The following is a 17,025-nucleotide window of genomic DNA, read 5'->3' as shown; positions in this document are numbered from 1 at the left end:
GTTTGGTCACACAATAGTATTGCAATTATAATTGCTAATATTTGATGCACAGTAAATGTTTCATGTGACACCAAATCTGAAACAACCGTGGTATGAGCGTCACAAAACATCCAAGTATATTTGCCTCTGGCCATAATTTGCTAGGATTGATCTCAGTGTAAATAGCATGTGACCATGATCTGTTTGCAACTTTATAGCAAAACCTTATGGTGCGTTTACACAGATTATCCTTCAAATTTTCTCGATAATTGGCTCATGTAAACACAGCAAACGATTAAGTGACGAGCGAGAAATAGTTCGTTGTGATCTTTCAACATGTTCTCAAATCATCGTTGGTCATTCGCTAAAAATTCGCAGATCGCTATGTGTAAACAGTCTTTCAAAGATTCATCCTATGTACGTTAAAAAAACCAAATCGTTGCTTTAAAATGGTTAAACGATCGCTTCGTGTAAATGGACCATTTGTGTTGTACATGCTTGTCTATGAGATGTTTTACAATCACCATATAGCCATACACCTTATTGAGAACTGCAAAAGCCACAAGAGGTTGGAAATGTGTTTCCCCCACTGCCCTTTAAAATATAAGTAGGAAAGATATATTATAGATATCTATCACTCAGAGGCTACTTTATAAGGAGGCAAATATTAAAGCCAAAGTCCAGAAGACATTATACATGGATAACAGGTCATAAAGGGAAGACTGAGATTTCTCCTCTTCTTAAATCCAGTCCCAACTTTGTTTTCATTAATTGCAATAATCGTGTAACCTGGATCGCTATGGAGAAGAACACTTTTGTCTTTAGTAATGAAACCTGGTTCTGACTGGGAATAGAACAGTCAGATTCTATTCAATTTGCCTGTGAAGCAACACACTGCCCCCTGATGGTGTGATGATCTGTGGAGCCATTGCATATAACAGTCATTCACACCTAGTGGTGATACAAGGGACAACAGCTCAGAGATACATACAGGACATCCTGCAGCCACATTGTCCATATGGAACCTGCATCCTCCATGCCCAACCGTATCATCTTGTATCCAGGCTCAAAGTGTCCAACAGGGTACTAGGAGCTTCCCTTTAACCGTACAGCTTTGTCCATTAAACTCATCCTTCACCTCTAATATTGTAATCACTTACATCTATCATTACATTCTCACATATAATGTTTTATTCCATTCAGATCAACTCTTATGCAGACAAATATATAAGCAGCAAACAGAATATAATATATAGTTGTTTAATTCATCTGTCTGATCAAATAGAGGCATGGCTGGAGTTATGCCCGACCCATGATGAAAACAGGCTGCGAAAGGTCTCTCCTCTCTTACATACAGCTTAAATCAATGAACCCATTTTAAATGTTGTATCATTTTCTTTGACATCAGACCTGGAAACGTTTGGGTGGTGCAACGTCCACTGACTCAAGGCCTAGTCTAAGGGCGGAGACGTCCACAACAGCCCAATCCATGATGTCAATACACTGTTAGTCTCTATGGCACACACATGATGAAAAGAGAGCTCTATAAAGATGGCGATACACTGAAGTCCTTACAAGATGTGAGATGTCCTCCTGCTTGTGACAACCTTATCTTCGGTCGGTGGTTCCCGATTTCCTCTTGCCGGCCAGTAAATGTTTGGGCTTCAGATCAAAGACGTGTCTGTCGGCCTCTCCTTTCTTGCCCATTCTATTCATTTTCCTCTGAGATTTCTTCATGATCTTCTTAGCCTTCTTGGCCATCTGATAAAACACATACAGGAAATGTATGAGACGCTGCAGCAAGAACATGGCCAAAACACACCATGTCATTTTTCAAAAGGGTTATCCAGGCTTAGAAAAAATTGTCTGATTTCTTCCAGAAACAGCCCCACTCTTGTACTTAGTTTGCGTGTAGTTTTGCAGTTCTATTGAAGTGAATGGAGCTGAATTGTAATACCACACACACCCTGCGGATAGGGGTGGCGCTGTTGTCCCACAAAAGCTGTGCTTTTCTAATTCTGGATAACCACTAGAGATGAGCGAACCTCGAGCGTGCTCGAGTCCATCCGCACCCAATCGTTCAGCATCTAATTAGCGGTGGCTGCTGAAGTTGAATAAAGCTCAATGGTTGTCTGGAAAACATGGATATAGCCAATGACTATATCCATGTTTTTTAGATAGCCTTATGGCTTTATACAACTTTAGCAGCCACCACTGAGAAAATGCCGAACGATTGGGTTCAGATGGACTTGAGCATGCTCGAGGTTCGCTCATCTCTAATAACCACCTTTAAGTAATAGTTGCACCCACCTTTGCATCCCGAACCCCAGACTGGTCTCTTGGAGGCTTAGAGTTGCTTCGACTGCGAGTGACAGATGCCGGAGGTTGAGACTCTTCACGCTTACGTTTCCTTTGTACACTCCTGGATCTGGCTTGTGCTGCATAGTGAGTCTGAAAGGAACAGGTGACATGATAAAACTATCGGTGGTAAAAGGATTTTATACACAGTTTATGCTTTTATTCAATAATCGACCAGCAAGTCCTGAGGCAGAAATCAGGAAGTGATCGGACAATGTCAGGACTGACACAGCGGAGGCCGGAGCAGGTGATATGGGACATTCAATATAATACCCCACAACTTACTGTCCAACAGGGAACGGTAATAACTATTCTCTGTATTATCCAGCACTACCAATGTTTTATATAGGAACCTATAACCATCTCATCAGGGAGGCCTCTTGTCTCTTATTGGAGCGCAGCGGTGGTCATGTGTGCCTACAGCTACTACAATCATGGTCTATAATGGCGCTAGAGACAGGCAAGCGCTGTATTCTGTAGGGGAGATTTATCAAACATGGTGTAAAGTAAAACTGGCCCAGCTGCCCCTAGCAACCAATCAGATTCCACTTTTTATTTTCCAAAGAGTCTGTGAGGAATGAAAAGTGGAATCTGATTGGTTGCTAGGGGCAACTGAGTCAGTCTCACTTTACACCATGTTTGATAAATCTCCCCCATTATCTCTTGCACTCCTACAGACAATGAATAGAGCAGTGGTAGGTACACACTACCCCCGCTCCATTTCAACAGGCGACTACTTGGGGCCTTGTTCTCCAGATCTTGAGGGGTCCTGGTGGTCCGAAACACCCCTTTATTGTTACAGTAAAGTTATCAATGGCTGACCATGTAATATATGCAAGTACTCCACAGAAAGAGCTCTTTGCAGCAGGTCCTTTTCCCAGCTAATAGAAATGCGACTAGGGACCCATCTATGTGCCCGGCCAGGACGGACTACCCCTAAAGAACTTAGATCTTACCGTATCACTTTGCAATGATAATCAGTATTGAAGTCCTGATTCAATAACCTTTTCTTACCTCATTTTTCTCATTCATGTCAAGCCCAAGATCACTCATCTCCTTCTCTAGTGTCTTGCGTTGCACCTGTTAAGATAGAGCATACATTACTTTACTGTATTCCTGCCATAATTCTAGGATGAGGGAAGGGGATTCCCTCTCATACCATCCTGCCTCCACCAACAAGCTATCATGCCGACCATTTTCCATCGATTAACCATTGATTTTCATAAGATTTTCTTCAAAGGCAAATGTATCTAGTCAGTACCATCCATTATAGTCAGTTGTGTTTTCAGTTCTGCTTGGTGTGTGCGCTCTATCACTGCATAATACATGAGGTCTTTGCCCATGTTAGGATTTGTTAGCTGGTCGCTGATGGAGGCTTTTACATATCTATATAAGGTTCGGTTGTAACCCTCACCATGGACGCCCTTACCTTCTTAGCGGTCCTTGGGAGCCGTGGCCCATGGATATCTTTTTCCTTTGATGCAAGAACCTTTAGTTTTTTCTTATCACGAATCTGCTGAGCGAGCTGGCGAATTTCTGCCATTTCTTCATCGTCGCTTTCAATGTCGCTGTCATATTCCCCGGCCTTTTCCTTCAGCTCCTCTTCTTTCTCCAATTCTTCTAATTTCTAACAGAAATAAGAACAGAGGGCAATTATTATTATTTTTTTTTTATTATGAACCCTATTATGTGCAGATGCAACCAGACGCCTAACAGCACTCCCCATTGCCAGAAAGAGTGCAGCTCTTGTCTACGAGATGTACCTGGCTTCTACTACACTACTGAGAATGGGTCTCAGCCGCAGCACTAGGCAGCCCATATGAAAGTGTAGGGGGAAAACCACCATTTTTTTTTTCTTAATATTCTACCACCTTAAGAGCTTAAAATGCAAAAAGTAAGGGGAGGATATAATGTGAATAATTAAAGGAGTTATTAGGGTATGTTCACACTGAGGAACAGGCAAGTATTCAGCGAGGAATTCAAGAGGAAAGTTTTCTGCTTGAAATTCCTCGCATTTTCGTCTCTGGCAGAATAGGAGCAGAATTCAAGCCCCATTGACTTCTATAGGATTCCTCTAGCGAAATCCACCCAAAGAATTGACACGTCAATTCTTCAGGCAAAAAGCAGACCCACAGTGGATTTTTCAGTGAGGAAATTCCGCAGTGTGGGCGAAGAACCAGAAAGCCCATTAAAGCCAATGTGCATTCACAATTCATTTTTTACGGGCGGATTCTGTGCGCATTTTGACGAGAAATCCGCCTGAAATTCCATGTGCATTCCTCAGTGTGAACATACCCTTAGGATTACTAAAAACATGGCTGCTCCCCCGCCCCCATTACAGCGCCACCGTTATCATAAGTGTGTGGTTTTTCAGCCTAGTTGCATTGAAGTTAATAGAGCTGAGCTGTAATAACACACACTACCTAAGGACAGGGGTGGTGCTGTTTATGAAAGAAAGCAGCTATGTTTTTTTCTAAGGGCTCATGCACACTGAGCAATAGACGAGGAATTGGAGAAAAGATTTCTGCTTGAAATTCCTCTTATATTCTGCTCTGGCAGAATAGGAGCGGAGTTTGAGCAGAATTCGAGCGGAATTTCAATTAGAATTCAAGCCCCATTGACTTCTATGGAATTTCTCTAGGAGAATCTGCCCAAAGAAGTGACATGGGCGGAAAGCAGATCTGCGGCAGAAAATTCTGCAGTGTGAACAAAGCGGAAATTTCATTGAACAAAATGGGACATCGCTTTGTTTGTATTTTACGGGAGTGAAAATTGAGAGGATTCTGCTTCAATTCCTCGCCTATTCCTCAGTGTGCATGAGCCCTAACCCTGGATATCCTGTTTAAACTATGTATGAAACATCTCGGTCCTACATTAGGCCATTAGGATTATTAGCTCCCTGGAAGATATCTGGTTCTGCTGAGATGGGGATGCAGTGCGGAATCAATACTGCAGCACCTTCTTTTTCAGTATCAGTGGGTATCCCAACAGTTGGACCCTCATTGATCATGGCACATGGTAGCAATATACAATTACTTTATCAGAAGGAAATACCCCTTTAAATTAAAGGTAATACTATACTATGTATTAGTTCTAAACTTTCTGCAAGATCATGTGATGTTTACCATGTTCTGTACCTACCCTCATGATATCAGGATCTATGTAATCAGCAATGTTATGTCCCTGCCAGACTTCCGGGATCTTGTCATGCTTCTCTGATGGATTCATTAGGTCCCAATATTCTTGAAGAATATAAGTATGTTAATATGCAGAACACAAAAGCACTTTATCCAAAAAGAGACAATGTTATTTCTCAAGAAGATGCCTACAGGCGGTTCCCATGTGATCATGCTTACGGCACTTCAATTAGACACGACATACAAAAGTCTACAGTGCAGTCCGCCTGGTACCATCTCCACCACTGTGCTATCACATTATTATTATAGAGACTGGTGTTAGCACAGACTAGGTCACCCCTGGGCTACTTTTACAGACATTTCATAGGATGCTTACTCTGCAGATCCAGGACATAGTCATCGCCCAGCTCCATTTCCAGGTCTCGCTCCTAAAAGACACAAATCAAAAAAGTCCCTTAGGCCACATTCACATGTTTAGGATTCAGTCAGGATTTTAGGTGCAGATTCCGGAGCTAACTCCAGACAATACACTAAAATTACTGCCTGCAGTGCAAGTGCATTGGATATGTCATAACCCTGTCATATGAGAATAGTGAAGGCTGTGGGAATCTCTAGCATCTTCATTATGAACACAGATGTGTCATGGCTGAGTTCCTCCCAAGTACAATTCCTCTAATCTGCACAAGAAATAGATTGAAAAACATGGCCATAAAATGCCATCCAGCCGCATATATACTGGGAAAAAAGAACACTTACCAGTTTCTTCTTTGGTTCATTGGTGTCCATACGTTTCTTTCTTGTTAAAGCGCCCTCTGGGATGAAGGGTGGCCTGTCCTGAAACACATCAGTCAGGCGTTTATATTACAGTAACATTGTAGAATGTTCTTCACTTCTACACAGGCAGATTATGACGCAAGAAATTGTTAAATCGTTCAAATTTTAAGAGGGTATGTTTATGCTGTCCTATCTCAGAGTAGCATAAACTAGTGACAGAAGCTGAACAGAATGATGTATCACGTACATTGTTCTGTGCAGCTGATCCAGAGACATCCTTCTGAACATGGACAACAGGTTGTCCTCTCCATTATAAGCATGAGCCAGGGAGTCCTGGATATTCATGAGCACCAGGAACTCTGCCCACCAGCTGCTGATTGGCAGTTATGTATGCTGTGTATAGGCAAAAACTGTCAATCAGCAGCTGAAGGGCAGTGGTGTGGAAAGAATCCTATTCTCCTGCATATTAGGAGAACGACTGAACAGAATGATGTCAGTAATTCACCAATCTGTTCAGCATTTCTGTCACTAGTTTATGCTGCTCTCATTTAAGGCCACATAAACCTAGTGACAGATTCCCTTTAAGAGATGACCTTCTGGTGTAAACACAGCAACAATCAAACAACGATGTTGATTCTATCCTTTGAGCTGACCTCAATATCAATAATTGTTTACACCTAAAAGGGAACCTGTCACGCAGGAGACCAGGGCAGAACCCACCCTACCCCTTAACTCTTGATTCTTACCCTCTTCCTCCTGTTGATGCTCCGAATGCCAGTTGCATTGCTGAGAAATCCCAGCAGCTCGTCTTTGTGCTCATTATGCTAATGAGCAGAGATGAGTCTGACGTCTATAAGAAATCACTGTGTAGTGATTTACTATGGATGTCAGACACATCTGCTTCCCGGGCTCCGGCCTGACAGGTTCCCTTTAATCGATTTATCTGTACGTGTAAAAGGGCCCCAAGTGTTAACAGTCGGGAAAAGATTTCTTATTTCCCAATAAATCTCAAAACAAAGTGACAGTATAGGATGTTCTGAGAACCGTCACTCCTATCTGTTATAAGAGGAGAACTCCAAAGCTGGCTATATATGTTAACGTTGGCCAAATCCACAATTATCTGTAAGCCCAGCAGACCAACTAATGTATTTGGGCGCAATCTAAGTACAAACTGTTCAATACCTAAAGCTGACTAAATACCTTTAAGCCGACTTAATCAAGAAGGGGCTAAAAGGATCACCTGAGGAAATGGCGGATACTTTCCCCCTGCACAACCTGGGTCCAGCATTAGAAGACATTCACTCTCTCACCTTCTCGTCTCTCTTGGTTGGTACTGCCAGGTGCAGCCTGTTGAGAACATCATTTACTTTGTTCCCCTTCATCTTGGTTTCCACTCTATGGGCCAGAAGTCTGTCACATGCCTAAAGTGTAAGTAAATAAAACTAAATATAATATATATATATTTATATACACACATATATACACACACATACATACACACTAAACTTTATGGCCTTAAGACTACAGCTCAGGTCACCAATTACAAGAACTCACCTCAGTCTTCACTTGGATGACACCTTCCTCTGTGAGGGTGCTGGTCTCGATCACTGGCAAGCCCTCGTTCTCCAAGTCCTTGAAGATTTTCTGCACACCACACAGACATGTTATTCTATTTCCATAAAGTGGAATATATATTCCTGCAGCAATTATCTGCTGTGCTTCCATAGGAATATATAGACCTGCATCTATTATATGCTGTGCTTCCATAGGAGTATATAGACCTGCATCTATTATATGATGTGCTTCCATAGGAGTATACAGACCTGCAGCTATTATATGCTGTGCTTCCATAGGAGTATATAGACCTGCCACTATTATGTGCTGTGCTTCCATAGGAGTATATAGACCTGCCGCTATTATGTGCTGTGCTTCCATAGGAGTATATAGACCTGCCGCTATTATGTGCTGTGCTTCCATAGGAGTATATAGACCTGCAGCTATTATATGCTGTGCTTCCATAGGAATGAATATATATATATATAATAGCTGCAGGTATATATTCCTATGGAAGTACAACATATCGCTGAAGGTGTGTGTATGTGTATATATATATATATATATATATATATATATATATATATATATATATATATATATATATATATATATATATATATATATATATATAGTATATATATGCACATACATATACACACACCTTCAGCGATATGTTGTACTTCCATAGGAATATATACCTGCAGCTATTATATGCTGTGCTTCCATAGGAGTACACAGACCTGCAGCTATTATATGCTGTGCTTCTATAGGAGTATATACCTGCAGCTATTATATGCTGTGCTTCCATAGGAGTATATACCTGCAGCGATTATATGTTGTGCTTCCATAGGACTATAGATCTATATATACTGTGCTTCCATAGGAGTATATAGACCAGCAACTATTATATGCTGTGTTTCCATAGGAGTATATACCAGCAGCTATTATAGGCTGTGCTTACTATATGCCAAGATACAGTATAAGTTCTATAGGTTTAACATACCTGCTGTTCCTCGCTGAGTTCAGAGACGCGCTTCACATCACATTTATTCAGAACAACAATGAGAGGCTATGAGGAAACAATAAGATTTGGTTTTACACAGCTGTATTATATAATAATTGTGTCCAGCATATGAGGTCAGGACTCACTTTATTGGCGAACAGAGGACGGATGTTGTTGAAGAGTTCCAGCTGCTCCTCTAACGTGTGTCCACACTGCTCAGATACGTCCATGACGTACAGGACAGCGGCCCTCAGGTGAGCCAGGGCAGTGATGGCCTGCATCTCTATGGTGTTCCTCTCCTCCAGGGGATGATCCAGAATCCCCGGGGTGTCCACAACCTGCAATGTGCCCAATAGGGAAAGTCAGTGCTCAGTCAGAGGGAAGTTCCCCTTAGACCATGCTGGGGGTCATGGAACCTGGCTATCAAACAGTCACAACTGGAGGTCCTTTGACCAGTAACTGATTGCCTGAACGACCCCCCTCCCATCACAATTCGAGGGAAAATGACTTCTAGTGAGGGTCCTAAGGCCGGTAAGAGAGGTGAGTTATTGTATTCAATTCCTGCCCCTGCAGGTTTTTATAAATTGCTGGACCTCTCCTTTAAGGGGTTAAAATGTCCAATGTACTGCAAACATGAAAAACCACCATGCAAGTGTGTAATAAATCACATTATGACAACATAAACCTCTAGCTGGTAGAGTTAACTTACCTGCCAGCGGAGGTATCTGTAATCCATGTGCCCCACAAATAATGACTTGGTGGTGAAGGCATATGGCTGTACCTCTACATCTGCCCTGGTCACCTGAAAAACAGAAGGGTCTCCAGTTACAATAGAAGCATTGTCCTTATACTATTTTAGCCTACTAATGACTTTCTAGAGTCACTTCTATTAGGCAACCCTACTTTTGTGTCCGTTAAAAAAAAGGCATCCGTTTTGATTTTAATTTTTTTTTTTTAAATGGAAGTCAAATCATCCAAACGGATGCCACAATTTAATCAGTTTTTTCCATAAAACGTATACGTTAAACGGACTGCAAAAACGCAGTGTGAACCCAGCCTTACTGGATAGGCAATATATTCCATTCATATGTCTGCAGTGTGACTAAGGGTGGTATTACACGGACGCTCGTTTACTGGGCCTTTTACACAGCCCGATAATCTTAACAAAGGCTGAAAGGATATCGTTACCGATGTCCTTGCAGCCCTTGCTTAAACTAAATATTTTACCTTTCCACGCTCCAGAGCTGCTCCTGTGGTCAGCTTCTCCCAGGGTCCCGCGTGCTCTAGCTGACAGGCCGCTCAGCCAATAACAGGCCGGGACCGCCACAGCATGTGATTGGCTGAGCGGCAGGGACAGGAGGGACCCGGGGAGAAGCGGACCACAGAAGCAGCCCTGGAGCGTGGATAGGTAATGTATGTCGTCAGTCGCCGGCCACGCACCGCTATTACACGTATCTGTGCCCAGTCGGCGCCCAATCAATATAGGTTCTAACCTATATCAACAATCAGCTGATGATCGTTGTCATCGGCTGATCGTTGTATTTAGTACACGGAACGATAATCGGCCAGATTCCCTAATGTACCCAGATACCCCCTAATGTAGCACGTGGGCCTATACCATACCTCTGTGTAGTTCTTATTTTCTACATAGACAAACAGAAATGTCTGTAGACTGTGGCACGCTATATGTCCTCTTAACAATATTGTATTCTTTAACTGGGAATACAGTATGTCACATGGTGAAAAGTGAAACTGGCTCAGTTGCCCCTAGCAACCAATCAGATTCCACCTTTCATTCCTCACAGACTCTTTGGAAAATGAAAGGTGGACTCTGATTGGTTGCTAGGGGCAACTGGGCCAGTTTCACTTTACACCATGTTTAAAAAAATTCTCCCCCTTTGTAGCCCTATTACACATACTTTTGGACGACCCTGCAAATATATATATATATGTGTATATATGGTTTTTACACCCACCTTATTTATAAAGCTGGATTTGCCAACATTGGGGTATCCGCAGAGAAGCAGGGTGCGTGTGTTGGGGTCAATAGTTGGCAAACGGGACAAATGTTGACGCACTGTTGTTGTCAAAAGAGAAGGAAAAAAAAGTTAAAGTGACACTGTCACTTTTTACCAGAACAAGCACCATGACGTAGAATGTAAAATAAGTAATGAAAGCTGTAAAATTTACCCTTTTACACCTGTGGAGAGCAGTCAAAATGCAAAAAGGGGGTGACAGTGTCACTTTAAGTTCAAATTTAAAGGGGTTATCCAGCGAAAATCTCTCTTTAAAATCAACTGTTGTCAGAAAGTTATGTAGATTTGTAATTTACTTTTATGAAAAAAATCTCAAGCCTTCCAGTTCTTATCAGCTGCTGTATGTCCTGCAGTCAGTTATGTTCTCTCTCCAGTCTGACACAGTGCTCTCTGCTGCCAGCTCTGTCCATGTCAGGAACTGTCCAGAGCAGTAACATATCCCCATAGTAAAACTCTGCTGCTCTGGGCAGTTCCTGACAAGGACAGAGGCAGCAGCAGAAAGCACTGTGTCAGACCGGGACAAATACATCCCTTCCTGCAGGACATACAGCAGCTGATAAGTATGGGGATTTTTGAAAGTAAATTACAAATCTATGTCACTTTCTGACACCAGTTGATTTGAAAGAAAAAGATTTTCACCAGAATACCCCTTTAACTGTATAAAAGACAAAGAACGTCTCTACTTCTTTTAATAATGCTGGCCTATCCTGGTACAGATCTACTGGGGAATCTATATCTCCAGAAACAAGGTGAGGGTGACGGTACCTTGCTCCAGGTATTCCAAGCTCTGCTTCTGCCTCTTGATGATGGTGCACATGCGCCCCAGTGCCGCCCTCTTCAGCTGTTTACAGCGATATAAGGAGTCGCCATATTTCATCAACCTCACGTAATCCTTAGCCACACTATAAAAAAAAATTAAAAAAAAGAAAGATTTTAACTAGCTCTTACCTCGCTATTTAGAAGTTTATAGGCAAAAAAAATAAAAAAACTCACTTGTCCACCAGGTTCTTGGCGATGTTTATTTGCCCCAATGCCAGCTTGTAGTGGTCCTTATCATAAAGGACGTTCATTAAATCGGCATAGAATGGATGGACGTCCTACAGAGAAAGACAGCAGAACATTATTTATAGACAAATACCTTATAAAGATTTGGTTGGGGGCCATAAGCTCCTAATTCCAGCCACTTGAGACGGAGACCTAGCAGGCCCACCACCGCATATAATAGTACAGACAATCCGTCATAACAGGCCAACAAGCTAACTTAAAGGGATCCTGTCACCCCCCGTGCCAGGGTGACACCCGCCCGACCCCCCCAGTGGAGCACCATATACTTCCCCGAAGTCCCGGTCCTGACGCCGCGACATCGCAGTCGGAAGCCATGCGTGCGCTCACCAGAGATGAGTCCGACGCCCATAGAGAATGACTGGAGCAGTTACTCTCTCTGAGCGTCGGACTCATCTCTGATGAGCGCACGCACGGCTTCCAACGGCGATATCGCGTTAGCAGGACCAGGTCCAGGACCAGGACTTCGGGAAAGGGGTAAGTATATGGTGCTCCATCGGGGGGTTCCCGTTATAACCACACACACCCGACCAGTGGGAGCTCAGGGGGTGCTATTGTACCCACTGATGGAGTTACATTAGGGCACCATATGGGCGCCCCAGACTTACTATACTACATTTACTTACATCCAGTTTGGGGAAGTCGGTGAGAATCTGAGAGAGGCGGTCGTGGTAATTCTGCTGGGTAAACTTCACTTTCCTCATATAAAACTGGCGGATCCGGTTGATCTGATAATGTTTGTGGATGACCGTCGGCGTCTTTCTTTGGGTCTTCGACAACGTGAGGTCTATGAAGTCCTGAAAGACGTGGGCACGAAGGGTTAATGGAAGTGACAGCCTCATGGACACATCATATAGAAACTATGGTAAGCCAGTTCTGAATACAGGATAAGCGGCTCCTTAGGTCATAGATAACAGTGAGAAATCAATTTCCAATGTATTGTACAGGGTTTTAGCCCCAGCCAATAGTCTGGAAGAGTGATGAGTGAGAAAGTGACCCTCTATAGTTGTTAATAAACTACAACTCCCATCATGCACTGACAGCCTGGAGGACAGTATTATAGGCCGATGGTTTCTTAAAGGGAATCTATACGCAGGTTTGAAGAATCCTCACTGCACAGGGCGCCGAGGATGAAGGTAAGTTTCTTCAGTGTGTAGTTTATTCCCTATGCAAATAGATGTCTTGGTGCACTAGGGGCGGGACTACCACCCCCAGAGCACCAATCCACCCCGCTGATATTCATTAGAATAGGATAAGGGTAAGAGAATCCCCTTCATCCCCAGCACCCTGTGCCCTATGGGGTTAGATGCTTCCCCCTTTCATCTTTCCAGGGTAAGATTGCTCCTAGTGACAAGAACTTCTAACCAAGTACCCCTAAAGTAGTGATCAGATATAAATGTAACCCCCTCCCAATATAGACCTCACTCCAAACCCCCCCCCCCAATCTACCACCTTGTATACGACACCACAGAAGACCCCCCACACACACACACGTTATATACAGACACCAGGTTATCCAGCAAAAATCTTTTTCTTTCAAATCAACTGGTTTCAGAAAGTTACATAGATTTGTAATTTACTTCTATTAAAAAATCTCAAGTCTTCCCATACTTAGCTGCTGTATGCCCTGCAGGAAGTGACTTATTTTTCCAGTCTGACAGTGCTCTCTGCTGCCACCTCTGTCCAGAGGAGGAGAGGTCTGGATAGTTCCTATCTGGGACAGAGTTGTCAGCAAAGAGCACTGTGTCAGACTGAAAAGAAACCACCACCAGGACATACAGCAGCTGATAAGTATGGGAAGACTTTTTTTAATAGAAGTAAATTACAAATCTATTTAACTTTCTGAAACCAGTTAATTTGAAAGAAAAAGATTTTCTCTGTACAACCCCTTTAAAATATATATGCCAACCCCCAGGTTAACTCCCATCCCCCTTTGTATACAGACCTACCCCCCAGTTTATACCCCTATAACTATGTCATTGAACCATAACAGTGGAGCATGAGAATTACTGAAAGTGACAATCCATAGGGGGCGCTCTGACTGGCCCCACCCTGGTTATCACCAGTATATGATATTATAGAGGAGGTCCACCGACATATGATATGTAGGGGTGTGCGGCTTATGTATGTAATAACGTTTCCCCATATAACATCACCCCCAGAAGCCATCAATGGTTTCTCCCTAATGACACATGGACACCCGGCTGTGATGGCCCCTCCCGGCTTCCGTCCATCTATCTCTCGCCGCACACGTGCTCGGTCGGATCTGCCGCACGTGACTATCATGTCGGTGTAGCCGCGGATAGGTGTCAGACAGCGGAGAGCAATGGCTGCAGACAGCTGAGCACACGGGCAGCCCCCTCTCTCCATCCACGTGTCCGTCCTGCGGAGCTCTCCCCACCAGCCTGCCCCAGAACCCCCTCATACTGGCGGCTACACACAGCGCTGTCCCCTCCGCCGTCCTTCACTTACCTTAGCGGTCGGCACCACCGTGATCTTCTTAAAGTTATAGAGCGCCATGTCTGCGGCCCGTGCTGTCCCGGTGAGGACAGAGTGGAAGAGGCAGGAAGCGAGCACATGGGAAGAGACGGAAGCGGAAGTGCGCCAATGAGGTCAGCGCCGCCATGATGGATAAGGGCAGCTCTGCCCATAGTTGGTTATAAGAAGCTGGTGTACTCTACTACATGCACATGGGCCGGTATTGATACATCATGTGGCATTGAAGACAGTGTTTTTTTTTTTGTTTTTTTTTATAACCAACCATTCATCATTTTAGTGAATACTTGAATATTACCAATAAAGTTATTCTGGTGTATGGCCATTTGCCCAATTAAAAAATACAAATGTGACAAATCTGCAGTTGGTGGATTCAAACGCAGCAGATTTTAGTGGATAAATGTCCGCCATTGTGCAATTCACTAGTGCCAACAGAAAATGAACAGGTGCAGTTCTACTATCGCATTGTTTTAGCAATCGGTGGAAGGCTAGAGACTGTTTTGGCCATACATTTGCTCTTATATACGTTTATCATCTATCCAAGTGATATATGAACTCAGGGACCCCCATCAATCACAAGAACTGTTTCTCCCCTTTAAAGGGAACCTGTCACCCCCCGTGCCGGGGTGACAGGCTCCCGACCCCCCGTTAGAGCCCCCTATACTCACCTGATCCCGCCGGGTCCCGCTTCTGGATTCGGTCGGGTGATGGAGATCTCAGCCGCTGCAGCCCGGCGCGCGCGCTGAGAGATGAGTCCAACACTCATAGAGAATGACAGGAGAGTCCAGCGCTCTGTCATTCTCTATGAGCGCTGGACTCTCCTGTCATTCTCTATGAGTGTTGGACTCATCTCTCAGTGCGCGCCGGGCTGCAGCGGCTGAGATCTCCATCACCCGACCGGATCCAGAAGCGGGATCAGGTGAGTATAGGGGGCTCTAACGGGGGGTCGGGAGTCTGTCACCCCGGCACGGGGGGTGACAGGTTCCCTTTAATTAAAGTGGTGGTTGTGTATGCACAATACTCCTTTGCTGGGTTTAAAGGGGTTGTTCAGGAGACAATTCAGTAACATTAAAGAACATATTGAAGCCCCCTAACATGTGACTATGATGTCACCACAGGTCACTATGGAGGAGCAATACTAAGAATATAGTTACAGTGGGGTAGAGGGGCCCAGGCTTGGTGAACAACCCGGGGCTAATGGTAAAGTTAATCCGCCCCTGGATCCTGGGGGCCCACCAATGAAGAACCAGTGAGAAACAACATGTCAGTAAGTGTTTGTGCAGGTTCTGAAGCCGAGGGCCCACCGGAGGAGTCTCCGGTCCTCTGGTGGGCCAGTCCGACACTGGGATAAAACAACAGTACTGAGCAGAGCTGGCCAAGTTCCTGAATACTGAACTAGAGCTGCACCATCTGGAGGGAATACTGACACATACTGACACTTTTTTATGCTCTTCCATCAGCTTAAAAAAAATACTCCTCTAAGGCCTCCTTCACACGTCCGGAGTTGTACTTCTGCAGCCTGTGGCCATCCAGGTTGCAGAAGTACAACTCCCATCATGACCTGCAACCTGTGTGGCCACAGACTGCAGAAGTGCAACTCCCGTCATGGCCTGTCAGCCGGGCATGACAGGAGTTGTAGTTCTGCAGCCTGTGACCATCCAGTTTGCCGAACTACATCTCCCACAATGTCCTATTTTTTCTTCTCATCAGGAAATCCTGAAGGTTTTTCCTGATGGTTTCCTGAAAGTAAAAACAGGTTACTGTCAGGAAATCCTGATACTTTCCTGATGACATTTGAGCCCTCCTGATCAGGATTTCCTGACAGTAAAAACTGACACGGACGTGTGAATGGGGCCTAAATAAGTCTTTCCATGTATGGGTCATCCCCATGTATATATATTGCAGACATGAGTGGAAGTATGTTTTTATTGCACCTGAAACACAAAGATGTGGTTGTAAATACTATAATCACAGTGTTACAGGCTTAGGTTCAGTATAAACCTGTGGCTTGTTTTGTGCTTTTTTATTCTTTGGTTCTATTTTGTTTATTTATCTTTTAATTCTGAGCTTTACTGATATTTTACATCACACAGAAAGGAAAACACAAATAAGGCTGGGTTCACACTGTGTTTTTGCAAACTGTTTTTTGGGGGGGGGGGGTGTTATCCTTTTTTGCAAAAAAACAGAGGCATTTGTGTGCATCTGTTTTGATCCATTTTTCCATTGACTTCCATTATAAGAAAAGGATCAAAACAGATGTTTTTTTTTCAACGTACACAAACGTAATCAACTTCTTTTTTGTGTTCGTTAAAAAAAAAAAAAAAGATCCGTTTTGATCCTTTTTTTATGATGGAAGTCAATGGAAAAACAGATCGAAACGGACGCACACAAATGCCTCCGTGTTTTTGCAAAAAAAACTGATAAAAAAATGCAAAAAAAAAAAAAAAGATTGCAAAAACACAGTGTGAACCCAGCCTAACAGAATCTACCCCAAACCTGGGGATGTGTAAATAAACTAATAACTAACAGATCCATACACAGAGTATCAGCAGATGTACAGAGATACAGTGTTTATGGCTATCCGAATACATGATATAGCCCCAGAATGGCTTCTAAGTGGAGC

The 17,025-nt window shown here is 43.5% G+C and overlaps 1 protein-coding gene across 1 annotated transcript; it reads right to left on the bottom strand.

Annotated features, from left to right (window-relative positions):
• Positions 1-1,225: 1,225 nt before the first annotated feature.
• On the bottom strand, positions 1,226-14,486 carry GTPBP4 (GTP binding protein 4). Its single transcript, XM_069958924.1, has 17 exons — positions 14,379-14,486; positions 12,533-12,703; positions 11,838-11,941; positions 11,610-11,746; positions 10,785-10,885; positions 9,518-9,610; positions 8,955-9,146; positions 8,809-8,874; positions 7,803-7,892; positions 7,559-7,669; positions 6,231-6,308; positions 5,851-5,902; positions 5,479-5,579; positions 3,767-3,964; positions 3,352-3,417; positions 2,290-2,430; positions 1,226-1,740 (listed from the first exon to the last, which is right to left on the bottom strand). Exons 1-17 carry the CDS (start codon positions 14,424-14,426, stop codon positions 1,588-1,590), a joined length of 1,902 nt encoding a protein of 633 aa, XP_069815025.1. The 5' UTR covers positions 14,427-14,486; the 3' UTR covers positions 1,226-1,587.
• Positions 14,487-17,025: the final 2,539 nt, after the last annotated feature.

Source organism: Dendropsophus ebraccatus, chromosome 2 (genome assembly GCF_027789765.1).
Source record: "Dendropsophus ebraccatus isolate aDenEbr1 chromosome 2, aDenEbr1.pat, whole genome shotgun sequence".
Classification (NCBI taxonomy): Eukaryota; Metazoa; Chordata; class Amphibia; order Anura; family Hylidae; genus Dendropsophus; species Dendropsophus ebraccatus.
Note: the sequence above shows the minus strand (reverse complement) of the source record. Positions and strands in the feature narration are given on the sequence as shown.

Bases quoted from the DNA above. Each gene is read 5' to 3' on its own strand.
- GTPBP4 (XM_069958924.1), bottom strand. From the start codon at position 14,426: ATGGCGCTCTATAACTTTAAGAAGATCACGGTGGTGCCGACCGCTAAG. The intron at 11,942-12,532 runs GTAAGTAAATGT...CTTTCTCTGTAG, and splicing joins CCGACTTCCCCAAACTGGAT to GACGTCCATCCATTCTATGC. The intron at 8,875-8,954 runs GTGAGTCCTGAC...GTTTCCTCATAG, and splicing joins GTCCTCTGTTCGCCAATAAA to CCTCTCATTGTTGTTCTGAA.